The sequence below is a fragment of the Pecten maximus genome, chromosome 11 (assembly GCF_902652985.1).
Source record: "Pecten maximus chromosome 11, xPecMax1.1, whole genome shotgun sequence".
NCBI lineage: Eukaryota > Metazoa > Mollusca > Bivalvia > Pectinida > Pectinidae > Pecten > Pecten maximus.
This window is the reverse complement of record NC_047025.1, coordinates 40,131,675-40,153,468: the sequence shown is the minus strand read 5'-3', so window position 1 is coordinate 40,153,468 and position 21,794 is coordinate 40,131,675. Positions and strand designations below refer to the sequence as shown.

The 21,794-nt window shown below is 39.4% G+C and overlaps 2 protein-coding genes and 1 long non-coding RNA gene across 4 annotated transcripts in view; 2 read left to right on the top strand and 1 right to left on the bottom strand.

Moving 5' to 3' along the window:
• The first annotated feature begins 712 nt into the window (after window positions 1–712).
• On the top strand, window positions 713–2,774 carry LOC117337304. 2 transcript variants are annotated; one of them, XR_004534790.1, is made up of 3 exons: window positions 727–1,235; window positions 1,349–2,455; window positions 2,569–2,594. It is a non-coding gene; the product is annotated as an uncharacterized LOC117337304 (long non-coding RNA). The 2 variants fall into 2 exon arrangements; XR_004534789.1 differs by lacking the exon at window positions 2,569–2,594 and adding an exon at window positions 2,746–2,774 and having other exon boundaries at window positions 713–2,455.
• A 1,698-nt stretch (window positions 2,775–4,472) lies between these two features.
• On the bottom strand, window positions 4,473–10,218 carry LOC117337302 (neuralized-like protein 2). The gene is made up of 3 exons (XM_033898211.1): window positions 10,071–10,218; window positions 6,155–6,852; window positions 4,473–4,750 (listed from the first exon to the last, which is right to left on the bottom strand). Exons 2-3 carry the CDS (start codon window positions 6,837–6,839, stop codon window positions 4,635–4,637), a joined length of 801 nt encoding a protein of 266 aa, XP_033754102.1. The 5' UTR covers window positions 6,840–6,852; window positions 10,071–10,218; the 3' UTR covers window positions 4,473–4,634.
• A 96-nt stretch (window positions 10,219–10,314) lies between these two features.
• LOC117337103 (nucleoporin SEH1-like) overlaps window positions 10,315–21,794 on the top strand; it is a 28,155-nt gene continuing 16,675 nt past the window's right edge. The window contains exons 1-5 of the mRNA XM_033897890.1: window positions 10,315–10,525; window positions 12,353–12,403; window positions 12,719–12,940; window positions 18,714–18,844; window positions 20,473–20,565. Of these exons, the coding sequence (XP_033753781.1) occupies window positions 10,415–10,525; window positions 12,353–12,403; window positions 12,719–12,940; window positions 18,714–18,844; window positions 20,473–20,565 (608 nt within the window). The 5' untranslated portion in view covers window positions 10,315–10,414. The remainder of the gene's footprint in view (window positions 10,526–12,352; window positions 12,404–12,718; window positions 12,941–18,713; window positions 18,845–20,472; window positions 20,566–21,794) is intronic.

Sequence of the window (21,794 nt, the reverse complement as noted above, 5' to 3'; positions counted from 1 at the left end):
ATATACAGTCAAACCTGTATTAAGCGGTCACCCAAGGGACCGACAAATATTGGCTGCTTAAGACAAGTGGCTGCTTAAACCAGGTTGGCCAGAAACGGTCTGTTGCCTAATTCTTTTTTCCAACACTTTATTAAATTTATCATATAATAATGCACTTATTGATATTGATAACAATATACCATGTACAGTATATTTTGAAATGAAAACCAACAAAGATCAAAGTTTTCATGAATTTGATAAAAATACCTGGTCATTTGATCATGGCGGCTGTTTACTCCGGAGAAAATGGCCGCTTAATACAGGACGATACAATGACTCGGGGCAGATTTTTGTGGCCGTTGGCCGCGTTAGACAGGTGACCGCTTATTTAAGGTTCATTATATAGTGTTTTCCATCGGGCGGACCACAGACTGGCCGCTTAAGGGAGGTCGCCGCTTATTCAAGGTGGCTGTTAGAGCAGGTTTGACTGTATATGTCTCTGATGATATATACAAGATAATATAAAGTATTGATATTGACTTTCATGGTAATTAATTATAACACTTAAATTTGACGCAACAGATAGTTTTAAAGATATTGTATGGGTACTGCAAACCCGATTTCATAAAGTAATAGGAATTGTAAAATGAAGTGAAAGACACTTCTGGACAGAATAAGATGGACATGAGCAGACCCCATTTGTTGATTCCATCCCAACTTTGTTGGACGCCGGGTAAAAATGAAAACAATTGTATTGTCTTTGACTAATTTTATTTTTAAAGAATCATTACATGGTCAGATGGTATTATTCTGTGAGATCATTATCCCACAAGTGATCTGTTACAGCCTGTATCACACAATCCACATGTGATCTGTTACAGCCTGTATCACACAATCCATAGGTGATCAGCTATACAGCCTGTACCACACACTCCACAGGCAATCTGTTACAGCCTGTATCACACAATCCACAGGCAATCTGTTACAGCCTGTATCACACACTCCACATGTGATCTGTTACAGCCTGTATCACACACTCCACAAGTGATATGTTACAGCCTGTATCACACACTCCACAGGCAATCTGTTACAGCCTGTATCACACAATCCACAGGCAATCTGTTACAGCCTGTATCACACACTCCACAAGTGATCTGTTACAGCCTGTATCACACAATCCACAGGTGATCAGCTATACAGCCTGTATCACACACTCCACAGGCAATCTGTTACAGCCTGTATCACACACTCCACAGGTGATCTAGATCTGCTATACAGCCTGTATCACACACTCCACATGTGATCTGTTACAGCCTGTATCACACACTCCACAAATGATCTGTTACAGCCTGTATCACACACTCCACAGGCAATCTGTTACAGCCTGTATCACACACTCCACAGGCAATCTGTTACAGCCTGTATCACACACTCCACAGGTGATCTAGATCTGCTATACAGCCTGTATCACACACTCCACATGTGATCTGTTACAGCCTGTATCACACACTCCACAAATGATCTGTTACAGCCTGTATCACACACTCCACAGGCAATCTGTTACAGCCTGTATCACACAGTCCACAAGTGATCTGTTACAGCCTGTATCACACAATCCACAGGTGATCTGCTATACAGCCTGTATCACACACTCCACAAGTGATCTGTTACAGCCTGTATCACACACTCCACAGGTGATCTATTACAGCATCAATCACACACTCCACAGGCAATCTGTTACAGCCTGTATCACACACTCCACAAGTGATCTGTTACAGCCTGTATCACACATTCCACAAGCAATCTGTTACAGCCTGTATCACACACTCCACATGTGATCTGTTACAGCCTGTATCACACATTCCACAAGCAATCTGTTACAGCCTGTATCACACATTCCACAAGCAATCTGTTACAGCCTGTATCACACACTCCACATGCGATCTGTTACAGCCTGTATCACACACTCCACAGGCAATCTGTTACAGCCTGTATCACATGCTCCACATGTGATATGTAACAGCCTGTATCACACACTCCACAGGTGATCTGCTATACAGCCTGTATCACACACTCCACAGGCGATCTGTTACAGCCTGTATCACACACTCCACAAGTGATCTGTTACAGCCTGTATCACACACTCCACAGGCAATCTGTTACAGCCTGTATCACATGCTCCACATGTGATATGTTACAGCCTGTATCACACAATCCACAGGTGATCAGCTATACAGCCTGTATCACACACTCCACAGGCAATCTGTTACAGCCTGTATCACACACTCCACAGGTGATCTAGATCTGCTATACAGCCTGTATCACACACTCCACATGTGATCTGTTACAGCCTGTATCACACACTCCACAAGTGATCTGTTACAGCCTGTATCACACACTCCACAGGCAATCTGTTACAGCCTGTATCACACACTCCACAGGCAATCTGTTACAGCCTGTATCACACACTCCACAGGTGATCTAGATCTGCTATACAGCCTGTATCACACACTCCACATGTGATCTGTTACAGCCTGTATCACACACTCCACAAATGATCTGTTACAGCCTGTATCACACAGTCCACAGGCAATCTGTTACAGCCTGTATCACACAGTCCACAAGTGATCTGTTACAGCCTGTATCACACAATCCACAGGTGATCTGCTATACAGCCTGTATCACACAGTCCACAAGTGATCTGTTACAGCCTGTATCACACACTCCACAGGTGATCTATTACAGCATCAATCACACACTCCACAGGCAATCTGTTACAGCCTGTATCACACACTCCACAAGTGATCTGTTACAGCCTGTATCACACATTCCACAAGCAATCTGTTACAGCCTGTATCACACACTCCACATGTGATCTGTTACAGCCTGTATCACACATTCCACAAGCAATCTGTTACAGCCTGTATCACACATTCCACAAGCAATCTGTTACAGCCTGTATCACACACTCCACATGTGATCTGTTACAGCCTGTATCATACACTCCACATGCGATCTGTTACAGCCTGTATCACACACTCCACATGCGATCTGTTACAGCCTGTATCACACACTCCACAGGCAATCTGTTACAGCCTGTATCACACACTCCACAGGCAATCTGTTATAGCCTGTATCACACACTCCACAGGCGATCTGTTACAGCCTGTATCACACATTCCACATGTGATCTGTTACAGCCTGTATCACACAATCCACATGCGATCTGTTACAGCCTGTATCACACACTCCACAAGTGATCTGTTACAGCCTGTATCACACACTCCACATGCGATCTGTTACAGCCTGTATCACACACTCCACAGGCAATCTGTTACAGCCTGTATCACATGCTCCACATGTGATATGTTACAGCCTGTATCACACACTCCACAAGTGATCTGTTACAGCCTGTATCACACACACTCCACATGTGATCTGCTATACAGCCTGTATCACACACTTCACAGGCAATCTGTTACAGCCTGTATCACACACTCCACATGTGATCTGTTATACAGCCTGTATCACACACACTCAACATTTACACATGTACCACTGGGTATAGATGGTTTACTCTAATGCCTATGTCAAATGAAACTTCCAAAATTATTATTTCCTATAAAATCATTCATCTTGCTCATGTACTATTCAAACAAACAAGACCACTCAGAAAATATCTTGATAAATGTCCTTGAACTCCGATTCTATTTTTGGACCACTGTATTTTCTCTTTCTTGCACACCACTAAAACTTAAATGCACAAAAAACCTAAAATACAAAAAAGTAGCTGCTAAATTTACACTGTTTTGTCAAACAATTGAACGAAAAACACTTAATTGTGGATAGAAACTTCTACCCAAACTATAATTCAACACCATCAAATGAGGATAACCCATATCAAAATTAAAACCAACATCCTAAAGTGTGAACATGCTCCCTCTGTTTAGTACTGAAGTTAGTCAACTCAATAAATGTAATGTTTTATATGAAAGATTTTGATGAGGACTATTACAGGAAAAAATCAAGAAATTCTTGACATGGTGGACATAGGATTTTATCCCATGGTACTGTTTCAATTAAATTACATCTGTTGGTGATTCGCGATAAACCTGGAATCCTGTAGATATTTGGCTGGATTAGCCTTTAACCACAGCTACCCAAATTAACTGTTTAATAAATAGATACAGGGTATACATAATGTGTAACAATCAATATTGTCTCCATTGTCCAGTCTCTGTCCAACATTCATTATACACAATGAATCGTATTTAGTAGCTCTATGGCATGGGTGAAGCTGTATTTGTAATATTTTATTAAGTTGACATACATGTTAAATATATATATAGATTAACAAAACAGAAATCATTTTACTTGTGGCTCATAGATTTTTTTTCAGCTTTGTAAATTAGTTTTTATGTTAATTACAGTCAAAAGTATTCTAAATATATCAAAACAACACACAAAACTACATATGCCTATGACTCGTATACAGAAGGTCATTAAGATATTTTTCTCTGATAATTAATACCGTACCTAGGACTATCGAAATTCAAGGCAACTTATCGCAATGCTGTACATGTACATAAATATAATTTATAATATCACACAACAATCTGTTACAGACAGATGTAGTATAAGGTACAAATGTAGTGCTATAGTTCATATCGCAGAAATTGTTTCAGTTTCATTGGCAATGGTAGATTTGTAACGTCTTCTTCCTTAGTCAACTGGAGAATTCGGTCTCTGCACGCATTTTGAAGTGAGGACACTGTAAAAAGAAAGTACTTGTGAGTGTTTCAGTAATCTTAAAGCAGACATGCAGCTGCATAAGAAAAACTCAATGCATAATTATCATATTTAATAAGCAAATGTAAATTTTATTCATTTTACAACAATTGCAAAACAAATTGTATCAATTTATATTAACCATGCTTGTTGGCCCGGATTGAAGTGTGTGCAGGGTCTTACAATTAACTAGAACTTTCGCCAGGATGGCTGACTAATACCCCCACAATCTGCACGAGGCAATGGTGAATTGAAACTGTTAATTAGAGGCTAACTAAGATAACCCAGTAATATAGTGACCAGTTGCCATAGCAACCATAATTTTGAAAAAAAAGAAAGTGGCATGCACATCTACACATGGTCCTCTATATTTGTGTGAAGTTTCATTGAAATTGGCCATTTAGTTTAGGAGGAGTTGTCAGGACAAACGTAAAGTTATGGTTCTTATCAGAAAACCTGTTTATAGTGACCAGTTGTCATAGCAACCATAATTTTGAAAAAAAAAGAAAGTGGCATGCACATCTACACACCGTTCTCTATATTTGTGTGAAGTTTCATTGAAATTGTCCATTTAGTTTAGGAGGAGTTGTCCGAACAAACTTAAAGTTATGGTTCTTATCGGAAAACCTGTTTATAGTGACCAGTTGTCATAGCAACCATAATTTTGTGAAAAATAAAGTGGCCTGGCTGCACATCTACACATGGTCCTCTATATTTGTGTGAAGTTTCATTGAAATCGGCCCATCGGTTTAGGAGGAGTTGTCCGGACAAACGTAAAGTTATGGTTCTTATCAGAAAACCTGTTTATAGTGACCAGTTGTCATAGCAACCATAATTTTGAAAAAAAAGAAAGTGGCATGCACATCTACACACCGTTCTCTATATTTGTGTGAAGTTTCATTGAAATTGGCCATTTAGTTTAGGAGGAGTTGTCCGAACAAACTTAAAGTTATGGTTCTTATCGGAAAACCTGTTTATAGTGACCAGTTGCCATAGCAACCATAATTTTGTGAAAAATAAAGTGGCCTGCACATCTACACATGGTCCTCTATATTTGTGTGAAGTTTCATTGAAATCGGCCCATCGGTTTAGGAGGAGTTGTCCGGACAAACGTAAAGTTATGGTTCTTATCAGAAAACCTGTTTATAGTGACCAGTTGTCATAGCAACCATAATTTTGAAAGAAAAGAAAGTGGCATGCACATCTACACATGGTCCTCTATATTTGTGTGAAGTTTCATTGAAATTGGCCATTTAGTTCAGGAGGAGTTGTCCGGACAAACTTAAAGTTAGGTGATCACCATACCAGACTTGAGCTCCCTAAAATAACTTTTAATTGGACGTCACCATTACCTAAATCTTGTTTCACATGTAAGATATTTACTTACCACAATACAGCTGTATTATCCTCACTTGTTTTGTGGTACCATAGACGTCTACTACTGCATAAAGTGGTCCCCCCTGGTGGGGAATATTTCTCGCACATGGTCCCTGATCTTCACCATTAATGATAAACCTCATTTCTGCAGTCTCTCCCACCACACGATACATGATTCCAATCCTACTACCAATGTCTGTTGGAAGAGCACTTTCTGAGGAAGATGTACTAACGGAAGTGTCGTAATTATTAGAAAGAAGTTTACGGAGAGGGAGTAGTAGACTCCTACTGAAGGAGCCTTGGGGTGTGTGTATCACCTCAGCATCCCCCAACACCGACTGGTGAATCTCCCTATCCAAACTGTCAGAGTCTCCAGCCTCGGAGTAAACCACTTTATTATGTGACTTTGTTACGGCAAAAATCCATGATTTTCCCATATTTTGAAGATCTGGTAGTGCATATTGTGGTAGTTCAAATTTGCAACTAGGGTCAAATTGTGTTAGACCTATCCTCATATGTCCGCTCCATCCTAACTCATTTTTTTCTATTTCAACAAGAAATATTTCTCCAGGCTTTAGAGCTTTCTCACTGAAGGTCAGGGCATGTGCAAAACTGGTCTCTCTATAGGCCACCATGTTGTCATGGAGAAGACGAATGTTTTGTCCATGGTAAGGGTGGAATTTTGTCACTGGCATCTTGCTGTCATGTCTGCAAAAAAGAAAAAGAATAAATGCACATGTCTACTGCATATGTATTATGTACATTCAAAGGCCATATATATATATATATCAGAATACCAAATACTCAAAGATTACGTTATCCTTACTCATTTTACATCCATGCATCTTCCCCAAAGTGTAAAACTGTAAGTGATATGCAACATTTACATAGCGCATTATCTCTAATGCACTTCAGATTACACGATATTGATGTCCCCTTTAGGTTGTGAAATTATATGTCAAGATTAGAATGCATGAATGAAGAATTTGTGGGTCAATTGGTTTGGTTTGGTTTATTTTGTTTAACGTCCTATTAACAGCTAAGGTCATTTAAGGACAGCCTCGAGCTCCCGTGCGTGCGACATGCATGCATGTGGCGAGTGCGTATGAGTGTTTTGGGAGGCTGCGGTATGTTCGTGTTAAGTCTCCTTGTGATAGGTCGGAACTTTTGCCGATTTGAAGTGCTACCTCACTGAAGCATACTGCCGAAGGCACCCAGCAGCACACCCCACCCTGGTCACATTATACTGACAATGGGCGGACCAGTCGTTCCCACTCCAAATATGCTGAGCACTAAGCAGGAGTAGCAACTACCATTTTTAAAGACTCTGGTATGTCTCGGCCAGGGAACAGAACCCAAAGCCTTCCTCACAGGGGCGAACGCTCAACTAAAGGCCAAAAGTGAGGCATTGTCAAGGGAGACATTAGGAAGAAGAAAGTTGTTAAGAAAGAAGAGAAACGATCAGATCCCAAATTTAGTCGCCTCTTACGATCATGCAATGGGGGGCAGCAGGTACAATTCTTACGCCCTACCTGCAGGGCAACTGTACATGTGGGTCAAAGATAAAGATATAAATCAGAGTGACATACTTTTGATACATAACATATATCGCCTCACCAAGGTGAACCTGTACCCCAAGTTTAGAATTCCAGTAACAAGTATTGAAGATGATAGAGCCTGGACACATTTGATACACATCACATGAGCAACATCTCACCAAAGTGAACTTGTGCCCCAAGTATGAAGTTCCAGGGATATGTTATAATTAGGAAATAAGTTTTGACAAACTTTTTCTTTGATGTAGATCAAAGTCAAGATGACGTAGGTCAGTGTAACCTACTTTTGTGTGACCTACTTTTGATACTTGAGACAGCTCACTCAAGCCCCATGTATGAAGATTCCAGCAAAATGCAAAACTATTACTATAGTTCACCTTGCAGTGGGGGACCTACAATACTTGAATTGAAGTGTTCAAGGATTTTCCTACAGTTTTTCAACTGGGTCCAGGTCTATAGAATTGGGAATTTCTACACGACAAAATGTGACATTGGGAAAAACAAAAAATAGTGAAATTCATACAAATTTCAGTTTTCTTTGATGAACATTGCCTTTATATATTATTATTTATTTTATTTTGTTATCTATAGCTGTTTTTTATTTTACAAGAGATACCTTAGTAGGTCTTTGTAGAAAAATCCCTAGTGTTATACAATGAACAGAACAAAATCAAATAAATATTGATGAATTCTACAAAACTATGCTTTAGAAAATAGTGCAAGTTCGGACTAGTCGTGTCAATATCGACAAAAATCTCGGAAAATGTATAAATTAAAAGACACAAATATATACCTAGCATATCTAATTAAATTTGATACATAACAATGAACTTAAGAAGGCCTGAACAATGGCACATTTATGAATGAGTAAAATCATAGTAATCATTAAATTCAATGTTAATTGATCATTAAACTTTCTTCATTTCATGGCAATAATGATCCTTATCAGCATCTCGGTCATTGTGTAGCTATAGATGAGCCATACACATTTCACAAAAGTTAGCTATATATAATCTACCTTGTATTAGAGACAATGTTGAGCCTCCAGATGGTTAGATGTTTTATTACAATCAGAAACTATTGAATACATTACCTCATAATGAATGGTCCATTTAATTTATTGAAAACTTACTCTACATAACCTATAAATTGTGTGTACACGCTACTGTAAATATAGGTCCAACTATATGTTAGTAAAATTAGGTCAGAACATCAACATGTCTGCTCTTAAATTGCCCAGTGGTAATTATATATCTACTAAACTTACTTGATATCTTCAAAATTACCAATAGCTTACTGGGATACCTGTGCATTATTTTGACTGGACATGAATGCTATCAAGTCACTCGGCATGACCGAGTGGCCGATCTTTTCAATTTACCGGGAGCAACATCTGGCACATGGCCTGCCTATATCTTGAATAGCAATATTGAGGAGATATCCAGTTGCAATTAAATAATCAACATGCTACTTAACACTATTTTTGACAATACACAAATGATTTCTTAGTTTGCCATTCTGATTCAGCACAAATAGTACTGATATATTGAATACTACTTATACATTGTCTGGGCCTTATAAAGTTGCAATCAGTTAATTGTCTCATGCATTATTTTTTTTCAAAGTAAATAAAAGAATCGACTCGCCACATGCTTTTAATGGAGTTTGCCAAAAAATAACTTTACGTTCTTCAATTGACCAATTCTTACTATCCGAAATAGGGTCAGTTATAAGCAGTCAGATCAGTTCAAACTGACACTATTTAGAAAATTACTGTTTTTATTGAAAAACCGGAGGTTTACCATATATATCTGCTGTTGTCTTAAAATAGTACATCACTCTAAAGTGAAGACCAACAATTGATTTTTGTATTTGTATACTTTGCATGTGAATGTTATGTAAATTATTACAATGTACTGAATCCATGACACCCGATATTTGTAGGGGGCGTGTTATTGAACCTTAATATTATTAAGTGCGAAGAGTAGCGCCAACGTGGTTTGTACTTTGGTGGATCTAAGAGTCGACTCTTTACTCTTCACTTTATATCATTAATTGACAATTACCTCAACTGTGCAGTAAACACTATAAAACTACATCATTCTGTTACTAATACTATTCATCATAGGTCCAAACTTCCATCCTGTTTCACCTTCAAGTCTGATATAGGCCTAGTCGGTATATGTATTCAGAACGTTATATCGAACTGTATTCGGCTTAACATACACTTTAATTTCATGGTAATGTTTTGCGTGTCACATTAGACATAATGGTACAGGGACAAAACCAGTCTCTTTAAAACTCGACGAAAACAATAATCTATCAACCAGCAGTACAAAGCAGTCGATATTGAGCTATCACCAATCTTACCTATCAGTTATAAAAATGAATTAGGAGTATCTTCGTCAACAAAACAGCATATCCGATATGTAAAAATTATTGTCCCGCCAATAGGAAAATTTACAAAAAAGATTGCTATCTAAATCCTCCTTCGATCTCTCCGTGCAGTGCTTCCGTTTTCGTCCCGAACATGTTTTCTAAAATGTCATATGATTGGATGAGTTATAACGCACAAACCAATCAACAGCTCGATTACATCACAAGCAGCTGAAGGGCCGCGAAGAGCGAAGATGGAAGAACCAAACGTGTGATGTTGAACTTGGAAGCTCTACTTTAGATTTTAATTACTTTGAATATTTTCATTTATTAATACCATGTTTGTAACACGACAAATTCCAGCTGAACATAAAGATCTTATTCATGATGTATCATACGACTTTCACGGAAATCGCATGGCGACATGTTCAAGTGACCAAACGGTGAAGGTACAAAGCATACCTACAGCATTGGATATCTAGTTTCGTTTTGTATAAAACATATGATTAACACCTTGGCGTTAGACATAGATTCAGTATGTTTAAGATACTGCATTCCCCTTTATTGAGTATTTTGAAAAGAAGCATATGATTGTGCATGTGTCCAATGCTTCCTTCATTAGTGTAATAGTTGGGAACTCCCATCAACCAATTTAACAGGTTGGGGAAATCTGCCATTTTCAGCTATATAGCTGATTTCAGCTATATTGCTGATTTCAGCTACTCTAGCTAAACATAGCAACTTTCGATAGCTGAATTCAGCTACTTCAAAACAATTTACCTGTTGATGTGTCAAATACACAAAGTCGCATGTGCGCCGCAAAATGATCGGGTACGACAACCTACCAGACATGGTATTTAAACAACTTTCACGAATATAAACAATGTCGTTTTTTTATTTTTTATATTTTAGTATATATGGTTCAGTTGTTAAATTTCGGTTGGCATCAAAACCAAAAAATAGCCGGAGACCTTTAGTATTGTAATTGCATGCATGGAGAGGCAAAATGCATGGCCAGACCAAGGTTCGAACACTAGCCGGATGCTCTACCAATTGGGCTACTTGGTCGCCAGCGTTCATCCAGTTCAGTTCCGCTGCATTACAACTGAGTATACTGTTGACAGCCCATTTATGTTAAATCAAAAAGTTTATACACTGATACATCTGTGTGATTACTCTCTACCAAGTTCCACTCCTTTAATAACAAACTCCGGTTGTTCAGACCCTGATCCTAGGGCAAACATTGCACATGTTTTGCACATGTAACGCATGTAATGAGAGAGCTATATATGATATATCCATTTGTATTTTTGTTCCTACTTGATAGTTGCACACTTTGCAGCATTATATTTATCATGGTTAGGAAATGTTTCACTTGTAGATATAGAATTACCTTGATCTCCTGGTACATCTTCATGATTAGAGTGAGCCTTTAATACTTAATCTTCCAAGGCAGAAACTTGTTCAATATGCTCAAGTTAACCTTCCAAATATTTTGGCGTACTGGTGGACGCTATACATGTGAATTCGGCAGGCTTGTCATTTTTTTCCCTGTAGCAGTGACCTCGTCCTGTGTTGTTAATTTAAAGCTAACTTTTTCTTACTTACTGACGTCTTTCGGCACCTTTTTCAATCGCTTAGTGTGCATCATGTGACTAGGCTACATCCTATCAAGCGGCTAATTATATAAGGTGTCACAAAACATAACGACTTTGGGGGAAATGCACATCAACATTTATTTATTTTTAGGATAATCATATGATGGTTGTCTTTAAAAGAAAAGAATGAAAGGAGGGGGTAGTGCTAAGTAAAGTGGAGACTTCAGGTTACCACATAGATAATAACACCAATCACAACTGATGTGAAAACAAAGTTCCCTTTATCTTAATGAAACATGAAGAAGCAGGTTATTTCTCATTATGCTTGCCTATTTGATGATTTCTTGACTTCCTATGTGTCATCAAAACATATTTAGTTGGAAATTAATTGCATCTGGTTTACCATCTCCAGGGAGATAGAAAAAAACTCAAGGATCTCCTTTAATTTTCAGAGTTTCCATATCTTAAAAAAAATAACAAGCCAATCTAAATCAATTAAAATTCTGTTTAAGGTTAATTCAACTTCCACACCGCAGATTGTAATACATAATACATAGTACTAATAGATTTTGATATTGCTAATATAAATTGTTTTTGTTTCATTATAAAACACTTAAAAGTTAATGCATTGATATTACAGTCCTGTGAGTCTATTACACTTGTAATTGTGTACTTTAGGTTTGGGATCTCGGTGAAGATGGCCAGTGGAACTGCACAGCGAGTTGGAGGGTAAGCTATTCAGATATCTCAAGTGTTGTCGTACTGAAATGATTGTTATTTATCAGCCTATAAAAAATACAGATTTGATTAATTTGCTTCCATGTTATACAAGTAAGGTTATATAACTCTGCTTTAGGTAAATAATGACATCAATATTTAAAAAAATGATTTGTTACAAACAGAATTTACATACAATGTACCTGTACAGGTAGATTAGGTCCATTCTCTATACACCTACAAATTTACAGAATAATCAGAAGTAATCCAAATGGATAAGAAAATGAGTTATTTTCTAAATAAAAAAAGGAAACATTTGTTGTACAGACACACAGTGGATCTGTGTGGCGAGTGACCTGGGCCCATCCGGAGTTTGGTCAAGTCATTGCCACCTGCTCGTTTGACCGAACGGCTGCAGTTTGGGAAGAGATTATTGGGGAGTATGGCAAGGGTAACCAAAGCAACTGGGTGAAAAGGTCAAGTTTGGTTGACAGTCGAACCTCTGTAACTGATGTGAAATTTGCTCCAAAGCATCTAGGGCTACAACTGGTGAGACACATTTTCATCTATTTTTATGTTTCATTGTTTTATTTGAGTTGTTGAAAAAAGTAACACACTTGATATCTACTCCGAGTGATAGTACTAGACTACTTCTATATTATATTAAGTAGGCTAGGTGACCTGAATGGAACGCTCATGTCAATGACTTATTGTGATCCTCGCCCATTCTTTAACATTTTATAACATTTGATTTCAAACTTTAAACTCAAAACAAATCAACCAATTTCACACTTGCACTTCAGTTCTGCTTTATTAAGGATTTCAATAGTACACACTACACGATCCCACATCATAGGAATGTATGACAGTACACGGTCCCACACCGTAGGAATGTATAACAGTACACAGTCCCACATCGTAGGAATGTATGACAGAACACGATCCCACATCATAGGAATGTATGACAGTACACGGTCCCACACCATAGGAATGTATGACAGTACACGATCCCACACCATAGGAATGTATGACAGTACACGATCCCACACTATAGGAATGTATGACAGTAGACGATCCCACACCATAGGAATATATGACAGTACACGATCCCACACCATAGGAATGTATGACAGTACACGATCCCACACCATAGGAATGTATGACAGTACACGATCCCACACCATAGGAATGTATGACACTACACGATCCCACACCATAGGAATGTATGACACTACACAATCCCACACTATAGGAATGTATGACAGTACACGATCCCACATCATAGGAATGTATGACAGTACACGATCCCACACCATAGGAATGTATGACAGTACACGATCCCACACCATAGGAATGTATGACAGTACACGATCCCACACCATAGGAATGTATGACAGTACACGATCCCACACCATAGGAATGTATGACAGTACACGATCCCACACCATAGGAATGTATGACAGTACACGATCCCACATCATAGGAATGTATGACAGTACACGATCCCACACCATAGGAATGTATGACAGTACACGATCCCACACCATAGGAATGTATGACAGTACACGATCCCACACCATAGGAATGTATGACAGTACACGATCCCACACCGTAGGAATGTATGACAGTACACGATCCCACACCATAGGAATGTATGACAGTACACGATCCCACATCATAGGAATGTATGACAGTACACGATCCCACACCATAGGAATGTATGACAGTACACGATCCCACACCATAGGAATGTATGACAGTACACGATCCCACACCATAGGAATGTATGACAGTACACGATCCCACACCATAGGAATGTATGACAGTACACGATCCCACACCATAGGAATGTATGACAGTACACGATCCCACATCATAGGAATGTATGACACCATAGGAATGTATGACAGTACACGATCCCACATCATAGGAATGTATGACAGTACACGATCCCACATCATAGGAATGTATGACAGTACACGATCCCACACCATAGGAATGTATGACAGTACACGATCCCACATCATAGGAATGTATGACAGTACACGATCCCACACCATAGGAATGTATGACAGTACACGATCCCACATCATAGGAATGTATGACAGTACACGGTCCCACACTATAGGAATGTATGACAGTAGACGATCCCAACCAAGTGATGCAATTTTCAGGTCACTCAGGTGTCCAAAGATGGCCATCATGGCAACTATATATCTTGAAAATATTAATCTAAAATTACTGTCCTCAAATACAACTAAGATTTTATTGTTACTTGGAGTACTTGATGCATGGCATCTTCGCTAACTGAGGATAAAACTACGGTAAATGTAGTGTAACCATCCTTGGTTAGCTTGTCTGTAGACGCATTTTGTCCGGAAAACTCCTCCTAAACCGATGGGCCAATTCCAATGAAACTTCACACACATATTAATGATCATGTGTAGATGTGCATGCCACTTTCTTTTTCTCAAAATTATGGTTGCTATGGCAACTGGTCACTATAAACAGGTTTTCTGATAAGAGCCATAACTTTAAGTTTATCCGGACAACTCCTCCTAAACCGAAGGGCCGATTTCAATTAAACTTCACACAAATATAGAGGACCATGTGTAGATGTGCATGCCACTTTCTTTTTCACAAAATTATGGTTGCTATGGCAACTGGTCACTTTATTACTGGGTTATCTTAGTTGGCCTCTAATTAACAGTTCCAATTCACCATTCCTTTGGGAAATCCAACCAACCTTTCCCCCCTTTGGGTTAAAAAAATTTGATCCGAAAAGGGGCCCCACCCATTTCCAAAAAAAATGGTTTTTGGAACCCATTAAAACTCCATGGAAAAAGGAATGAGAGAGCTATATATGATATATCCATTTGTATTTTGTTCATACTTGATAGTTGCACACTTTGCAGCATTATATTTATCATGGTTAGGAAAATGTTTCACTTGTAGATATAGAATTACCTTGATCTCCTGGTACATCTTCATGATTAGAGTGAGCCTTTACTTCCAAGGCAGAAACTTGTTCAATATGCTCAAGTTAACCTTCCAAATTTTTTTTGGCGTACTGGTGGACGCTATACATGTGAATTCGGCAGGCTTGTCATTTTTTTCCCTGTAGCAGTGACCTTGTCCTGTGTTGTTAATTTGAAGCTAACTTTTTCTTACGTACTAACGTCTTTCGGCACCTTTTTCAATCGCTTAGTGTGCATCAGGTGACTAGGCTACATCCTATCAAGCGGCTAATTATATAAGGTGTCACAAAACATAACGACTTTGGGGGAAATGCACATCAACATTTATTTATTTTTAGGATAATCATATGATGGTTGTCTTTAAAAGAAAAGAATGAAAGGAGGGGGTAGTGCTAAGTAAAGTGGAGACTTCAGGGTGCCACATAGATAATAACACCAATCACAACTGATGTGAAAACAAAGTTCCCTTTATCTTAATGTAGGAAAACATGAAGAAGCAGGTTATTTCTCATTATGCTTGCCTATTTGATGATTTCTTGACTTCCTATGTGTCATCAAAACATATTTAGTTGGAAATTAATTGCATCTGGTTTACCATCTCCAGGGAGATTTTCAGAGTTTCCATATCTTAACAAAAATAACAAGCCAATCTAAATCAATTGAAATTCTGTTTAAGATTAATTCAACTTCCACACCGCCGATTGTAATACATAATACATAGTACTAATAGATTTTGATATTGCTAATATAAATTGTTTTTGTTTCATTATAAAACACTTAAAAGTTAGTGCATTGATATTACAGTCCTGTGAGTCTATTACACTTGTAATTGTGTACTTTAGGTTTGGGATCTTGGTGAAGATGGCCAGTGGAACTGCACAGCGAGTTGGAGGGTAAGCTATTCAGATATCTCAAGTGTTGTCGTACTAAAATGATTGTTATTTATCAGACTTTAAAAAATACAGATTTGATTAATTTAGTTCAGTGTTATGCAAGTAAGGTTATATAACTCTGCTTTAGGTAAATAACAATGGCATCAATATTAAAAAAATGATTTCTTACAAACAGAATTTACATACCTGTACAGGTAGATTAGGTCCATTCTCTATACACCTACAAATTTACAGAATAATCAGAAGTAATCCAAATGGATGAGAAAATGAGTTATTTTCTAAATAAAAAAAGGAAACATTTGTTGTACAGACACACAGTGGATCTGTGTGGCGAGTGACCTGGGCCCATCCGGAGTTTGGTCAAGTCATTGCCACCTGCTCGTTTGACCGGACGGCTGCAGTTTGGGAAGAGATTATTGGGGAGTATGGCAAGGGTAACCAAAGCAACTGGGTGAAAAGGTCAAGTTTGGTTGACAGTCGAACCTCTGTAACTGATGTGAAATTTGCTCCAAAGCATCTAGGGCTACAACTGGTGAGACACATTTTCATCTATTTCTATGTTTCATTGTTTTATTTGAGTTGTTGTAAAAAGTAGCACACTTGATATCTACTCCGAGTGATAGTACTAGACTACTTCTATATTATATTAAGTAGGCTAGGTGACCCGAATGGAACGCTCATGTCAATGACTTATTGTGATCCTCGCCCATTCTTTAACATTTTATAACATTTGATTTCAAACTTAACACTCAAAACAAATCAACCAATTTCACACTTGCACTTCAGTTCTGCTTTATTAAGGATTTCAATAGTACACACTACACGATCCCACATCATAGGAATGTATGACAGTACACGATCCCACACCATAGGAATGTATGACAGTACACGATCCCACACCATAGGAATGTATGACAGTACACGATCCCACACCATAGGAATGTATGACAGTACACGATCCCACACCATAGGAATGTATGACAGTACACGATCCCACACCATAGGAATGTATGACAGTACACGATCCCACACCATAGGAATGTATGACAGTACACGATCCCACACCATAGGAATGTATGACAGTACACGATCCCACACCATAGGAATGTATGACAGTACACGATCCCACACCATAGGAATGTATGACAGTACACGATCCCACACCATAGGAATGTATGACAGTACACAGTCCCACACCATAGGAATGTATGACAGAACACGATCCCACATCGTAGGAATGTATGACAGTACACAATCCCACATTATAGGAATGTATGACAGTACACGATCCCACACCATAGGAATGTATGACACTACACGATCCCACACCATAGGAATGTATGACAGTACACGATCCCACACCATAGGAATGTATGACAGTACACGATCCCACACCATGGGAATGTATGACAGTACACGATCCCACATCATAGGAATGTATGACAGTACACGATCCCACATCATAGGAATGTATGACAGTACACGATCCCACACCATAGGAATGTATGACAGTACACGATCCCACATCATAGGAATGTATGACAGTACACGATCCCACACCATAGGAATGTATGACAGTACACGATCCCACACCATGGGAATGTATGACAGTACACGGTCCCACACTATAGGAATGTATGACAGTACAACCAAGTGATCCTATTTTCAGGTCACTCAGGTGTCCAAATATGGCCATCATGGCAGCTATCTTGAAAATATTAATCTAAAATTGCTGTCCTCAAATACAGCTCATAAGATTTTATTGAAACTTGGAATACTTGATGCATAGTATCTTTGCTAGCCGAGGGTTAAACTACGGTAAGCGTAGTGTAACCATCTTTGGTTAGCTTGTCTGTAGACGCATTTTGTCCGGAAAACTCCTCCTAAACCGATGGGCCAATTCCAATGAAACTTCACACACATATTAATGATCATGTGTAGATGTGCATGCCACTTTCTTTTTCTCAAAATTATGGTTGCTATGGCAACTGGTCACTATAAACAGGTTTTCTGATAAGAGCCATAACTTTAAGTTTATCCGGACAACTCCTCCTAAACCGAAGGGCCGATTTCAATTAAACTTCACACAAATATAGAGGACCATGTGTAGATGTGCATGCCACTTTCTTTTTCACAAAATTATGGTTGCTATGGCAACTGGTCACTTTATTACTTGGAGTACTTGATGCATGGCATCTTCGCTAACTGAGGATAAAACTACGGTAAATGTAGTGTAACCATCCTTGGTTAGCCAAGGTGGATACATGGTATCCTGACCAAGAGTTGTAATTTTTCTGGTTGGTGAAGTCTCCAAGATGTGGCCAACACAACCACAAGAACCACCATTTTTGAAATGTCACAAAGTGCTAAATGATCTCAATTGCTCAAAATAGTGTATATAACATGTGGTTTGAGAATAACTCCACAGAGATAGACATACCTATTTTCCAGGCTACATGCTCAGCTGACGGAACAGTAAGAATATATGAGGCTCCAGATGTGATGAACCTGAGTCAGTGGTCACTACAGAACGACATACAGACCAAACTGAGCTGTAGCTGTCTGTCATGGAACATGTCCAGGTAATTGTACCGATAGTTTCCTCCTACGTCTGGTATGTACCGATAGTTTCCTCCTACGTCCGGTATGTACCGATAGTTTCCTCCTACGTCCGGTATGTACCGATAGTTTCCTCCTACGTCCGGTATGTACCGATAGTTTCCTCCTACGTCCGGTATGTACCGATAGTTTCCTCCTACGTCCGGTATGTACCGATAGTTTCCTCCTACGTCCGGTATGTACCGATAGTTTCCTCCTATGTCGGTATGTACCGATAGTTTCCTCCTACATCCCGTATGTACCGATAGTTTCCTCCTACATCCGGTACGTACCGATAGTTTCCTCCTACGTCTGGTACGTACCGATAGTTTCCTCCTACGTCCGGTACGTACCGGTAGTTTCCTCCTACGTCCGGTATGTACCGGTAGTTTCCTTCTACGTCCGGTATGTACCGATAGTTTCCTCCTACGTCCGGTATGTACCGATAGTTTACTCCTACGTCCGGTATGTACCGATAGTTTCCTCCTACGTCCGGTATGTACCGATAGTTTCCTCCTACGTCCGGTATGTACCGATAGTTTCCTCCTACGTCCGGTATGTACCGATAGTTTCCTCCTACCTCCGGTATGTACCGATAGTTTCCTCCTACGTCCGGTATGTACCGATAGTTTCCTCCTACGTCCGGTATGTAGTTTCCTCCTACGTCCGGTATGTACCGATAGTTTCCTCCTACGTCCGGTATGTACCGATAGTTTCCTCCTACGTCCGGTACGTACCGACAGTTTCCTCCTACGTCCGGTACGTACCGACAGTTTCCTCCTACGTCCGGTATGTACCGACAGTTTCCTCCCTACGTCCGGTACGTACCGACAGTTTCCTCCTACGTCCGGTACGTACCGATAGTTTCCTCCTACGTCCGGTACGTACCGACAGTTTCCTCCTACGTCCGGTACGTACCGACAGTTTCCTCCTACGTCCGGTACGTACCGACAGTTTCCTCCTACGTCCGGTACGTACCGACAGTTTCCTCCTACGTCGGGTACGTACCGACAGTTTCCTCCTACGTCCGGTACGTACCGACAGTTTCCTCCTACGTCCGGTACGTACCGACAGTTTCCTCCTACGTCCGGTACGTACCGACAGTTTCCTCCTACGTCGGGTACGTACCGACAGTTTCCTCCTACGTCCGGTACGTACCGACAGTTTCCTCCTACGTCCGGTACGTACCGACAGTTTCCTCCTACGTCCGGTACGTACCGACAGTTTCCTCCTACGTCCGGTACGTACCGATAGTTTCCTCCTACGTCCGGTACGTACCGATAGTTTCCTCCTACGTCCGGTATGTACCGATAGTTTCCTCCTACGTCCGGTACGTACCGATAGTTTCCTCCTCCTTCGTCCGGTATGTACCGATAGTTTCCTCCTACGTCCGGTATGTACCGATAGTTTCCTCCTACGTCCGGTATGTACCGATAGTTTCCTCCTACGTCCGGTATGTACCGATAGTTTCCATATTGTAGTGAAAACTTAAAAAAAACGGTTAGTAATGTGAGATGATACTGCTGAAAACTGTGTACATAAATGTTGTTATTGTTGTAGAATGAGATGATACTGCTGAAAACTGTGTACATAAATGTTGTTATTGTTGTAGAATGCACCCTCCGATGATAGCAGTTGGAAGTGATGATGCCAGTCCAACAGGCGGCGGTAAAGTTCAGATTTACGAATACAACGACAAGACAAGGTAATCCCAAGAATTAAAATAAATTCTTACGTTGGACTGTTTGTAGTATTGCTTTATGGTGTATATTGTATGTGCTGTACAATACTATATTGAGACAGGGAGAGATAGTCTATTTGATGAATAATTGTGAGACAGGGAGAGAGAGATAGTCTGTTTGATGAATTATTGTGAGACAGAGAGAGATAGTCTGTTTGATGAATAATTGTGAGACAGGGAGAGATAGTCTATTTGATGAATAATTGTGAGACAGGGAGAGAGAGATAGTCTGTTTGATGAATTATTGTGAGACAGAGAGAGATAGTCTGTTTGATGAATAATTGTGAGACAGGGAGAGATAGTCTGTTTGATGAATAATTGTGAGACAGGGAGAGAGAGATAGTCTGTTTGATGAATTATTGTGAGACAGAGAGAGATAGTCTGTTTGATGAATAATTGTGAGACAGGGAGAGATAGTCTATTTGATGAATAATTGTGAGACAGGGAGAGAGAGATAGTCTGTTTGATGAATTATTGTGAGACAGAGAGAGATAGTCTGTTTGATGAATAATTGTGAGACAGGGAGAGATAGTCTGTTTGATGAATAATTGTGAGACAGGGAGAGATAGTCTGTTTGATGAATAATTGTGAGACAGGGAGAGAGAGATAGTCTGTTTGATGAATTATTGTGAGACAGAGAGAGATAGTCTGTTTGATGAATAATTGTGAGACAGGGAGAGATAGTCTGTTTGATGAATAATTGTGAGACAGGGAGAGATAGTCTGTTTGATGAATAATTGTGAGACAGGGAGAGATAGTCTGTTTGATGAATAATTGTGAGACAGGGAGAGATAGTCTGTTTGATGAATAATTGTGAGACAGGGAGAGAGAGATAGTCTGTTTGATGAATTATTGTGAGACAGAGAGAGATAGTCTGTTTGATGAATAATTGTGAGACAGGGAGAGATAGTCTGTTTGATGAATTATTGTGAGACAGGGAGAGATAGTCTGTTTGATGAATAATTGTGAGACAGGGAGAGATAGTCTGTTTGATGAATAATTGTGAGACAGAGAGAGATAGTCTGTTTGATGAATTATTGTGAGACAGGGAGAGATAGTCTGTTTGATGAATAATTGTGAGACAGACAGAGAGAGAGATAGTCTGTTTGATGAATTATTGTGAGACAGACAGAGAGAGATAGTCTGTTTGATGAATAATAGTGTGATAATGAGTTACTGCATTTTAGTAAATC

What these genes read in the sequence shown, in the direction of transcription:
- LOC117337302 (XM_033898211.1), bottom strand. Translation starts at nt 6,839, where the DNA reads ATGCCAGTGACAAAATTCCACCCTTACCATGGACAAAACATTCGTCTT. An exon ending in GATAATACAGCTGTATTGTG is followed by an intron (nt 4,751 to 6,154) that starts GTAAGTAAATAT and finishes TTCTTTTTACAG; the next exon opens with TGTCCTCACTTCAAAATGCG.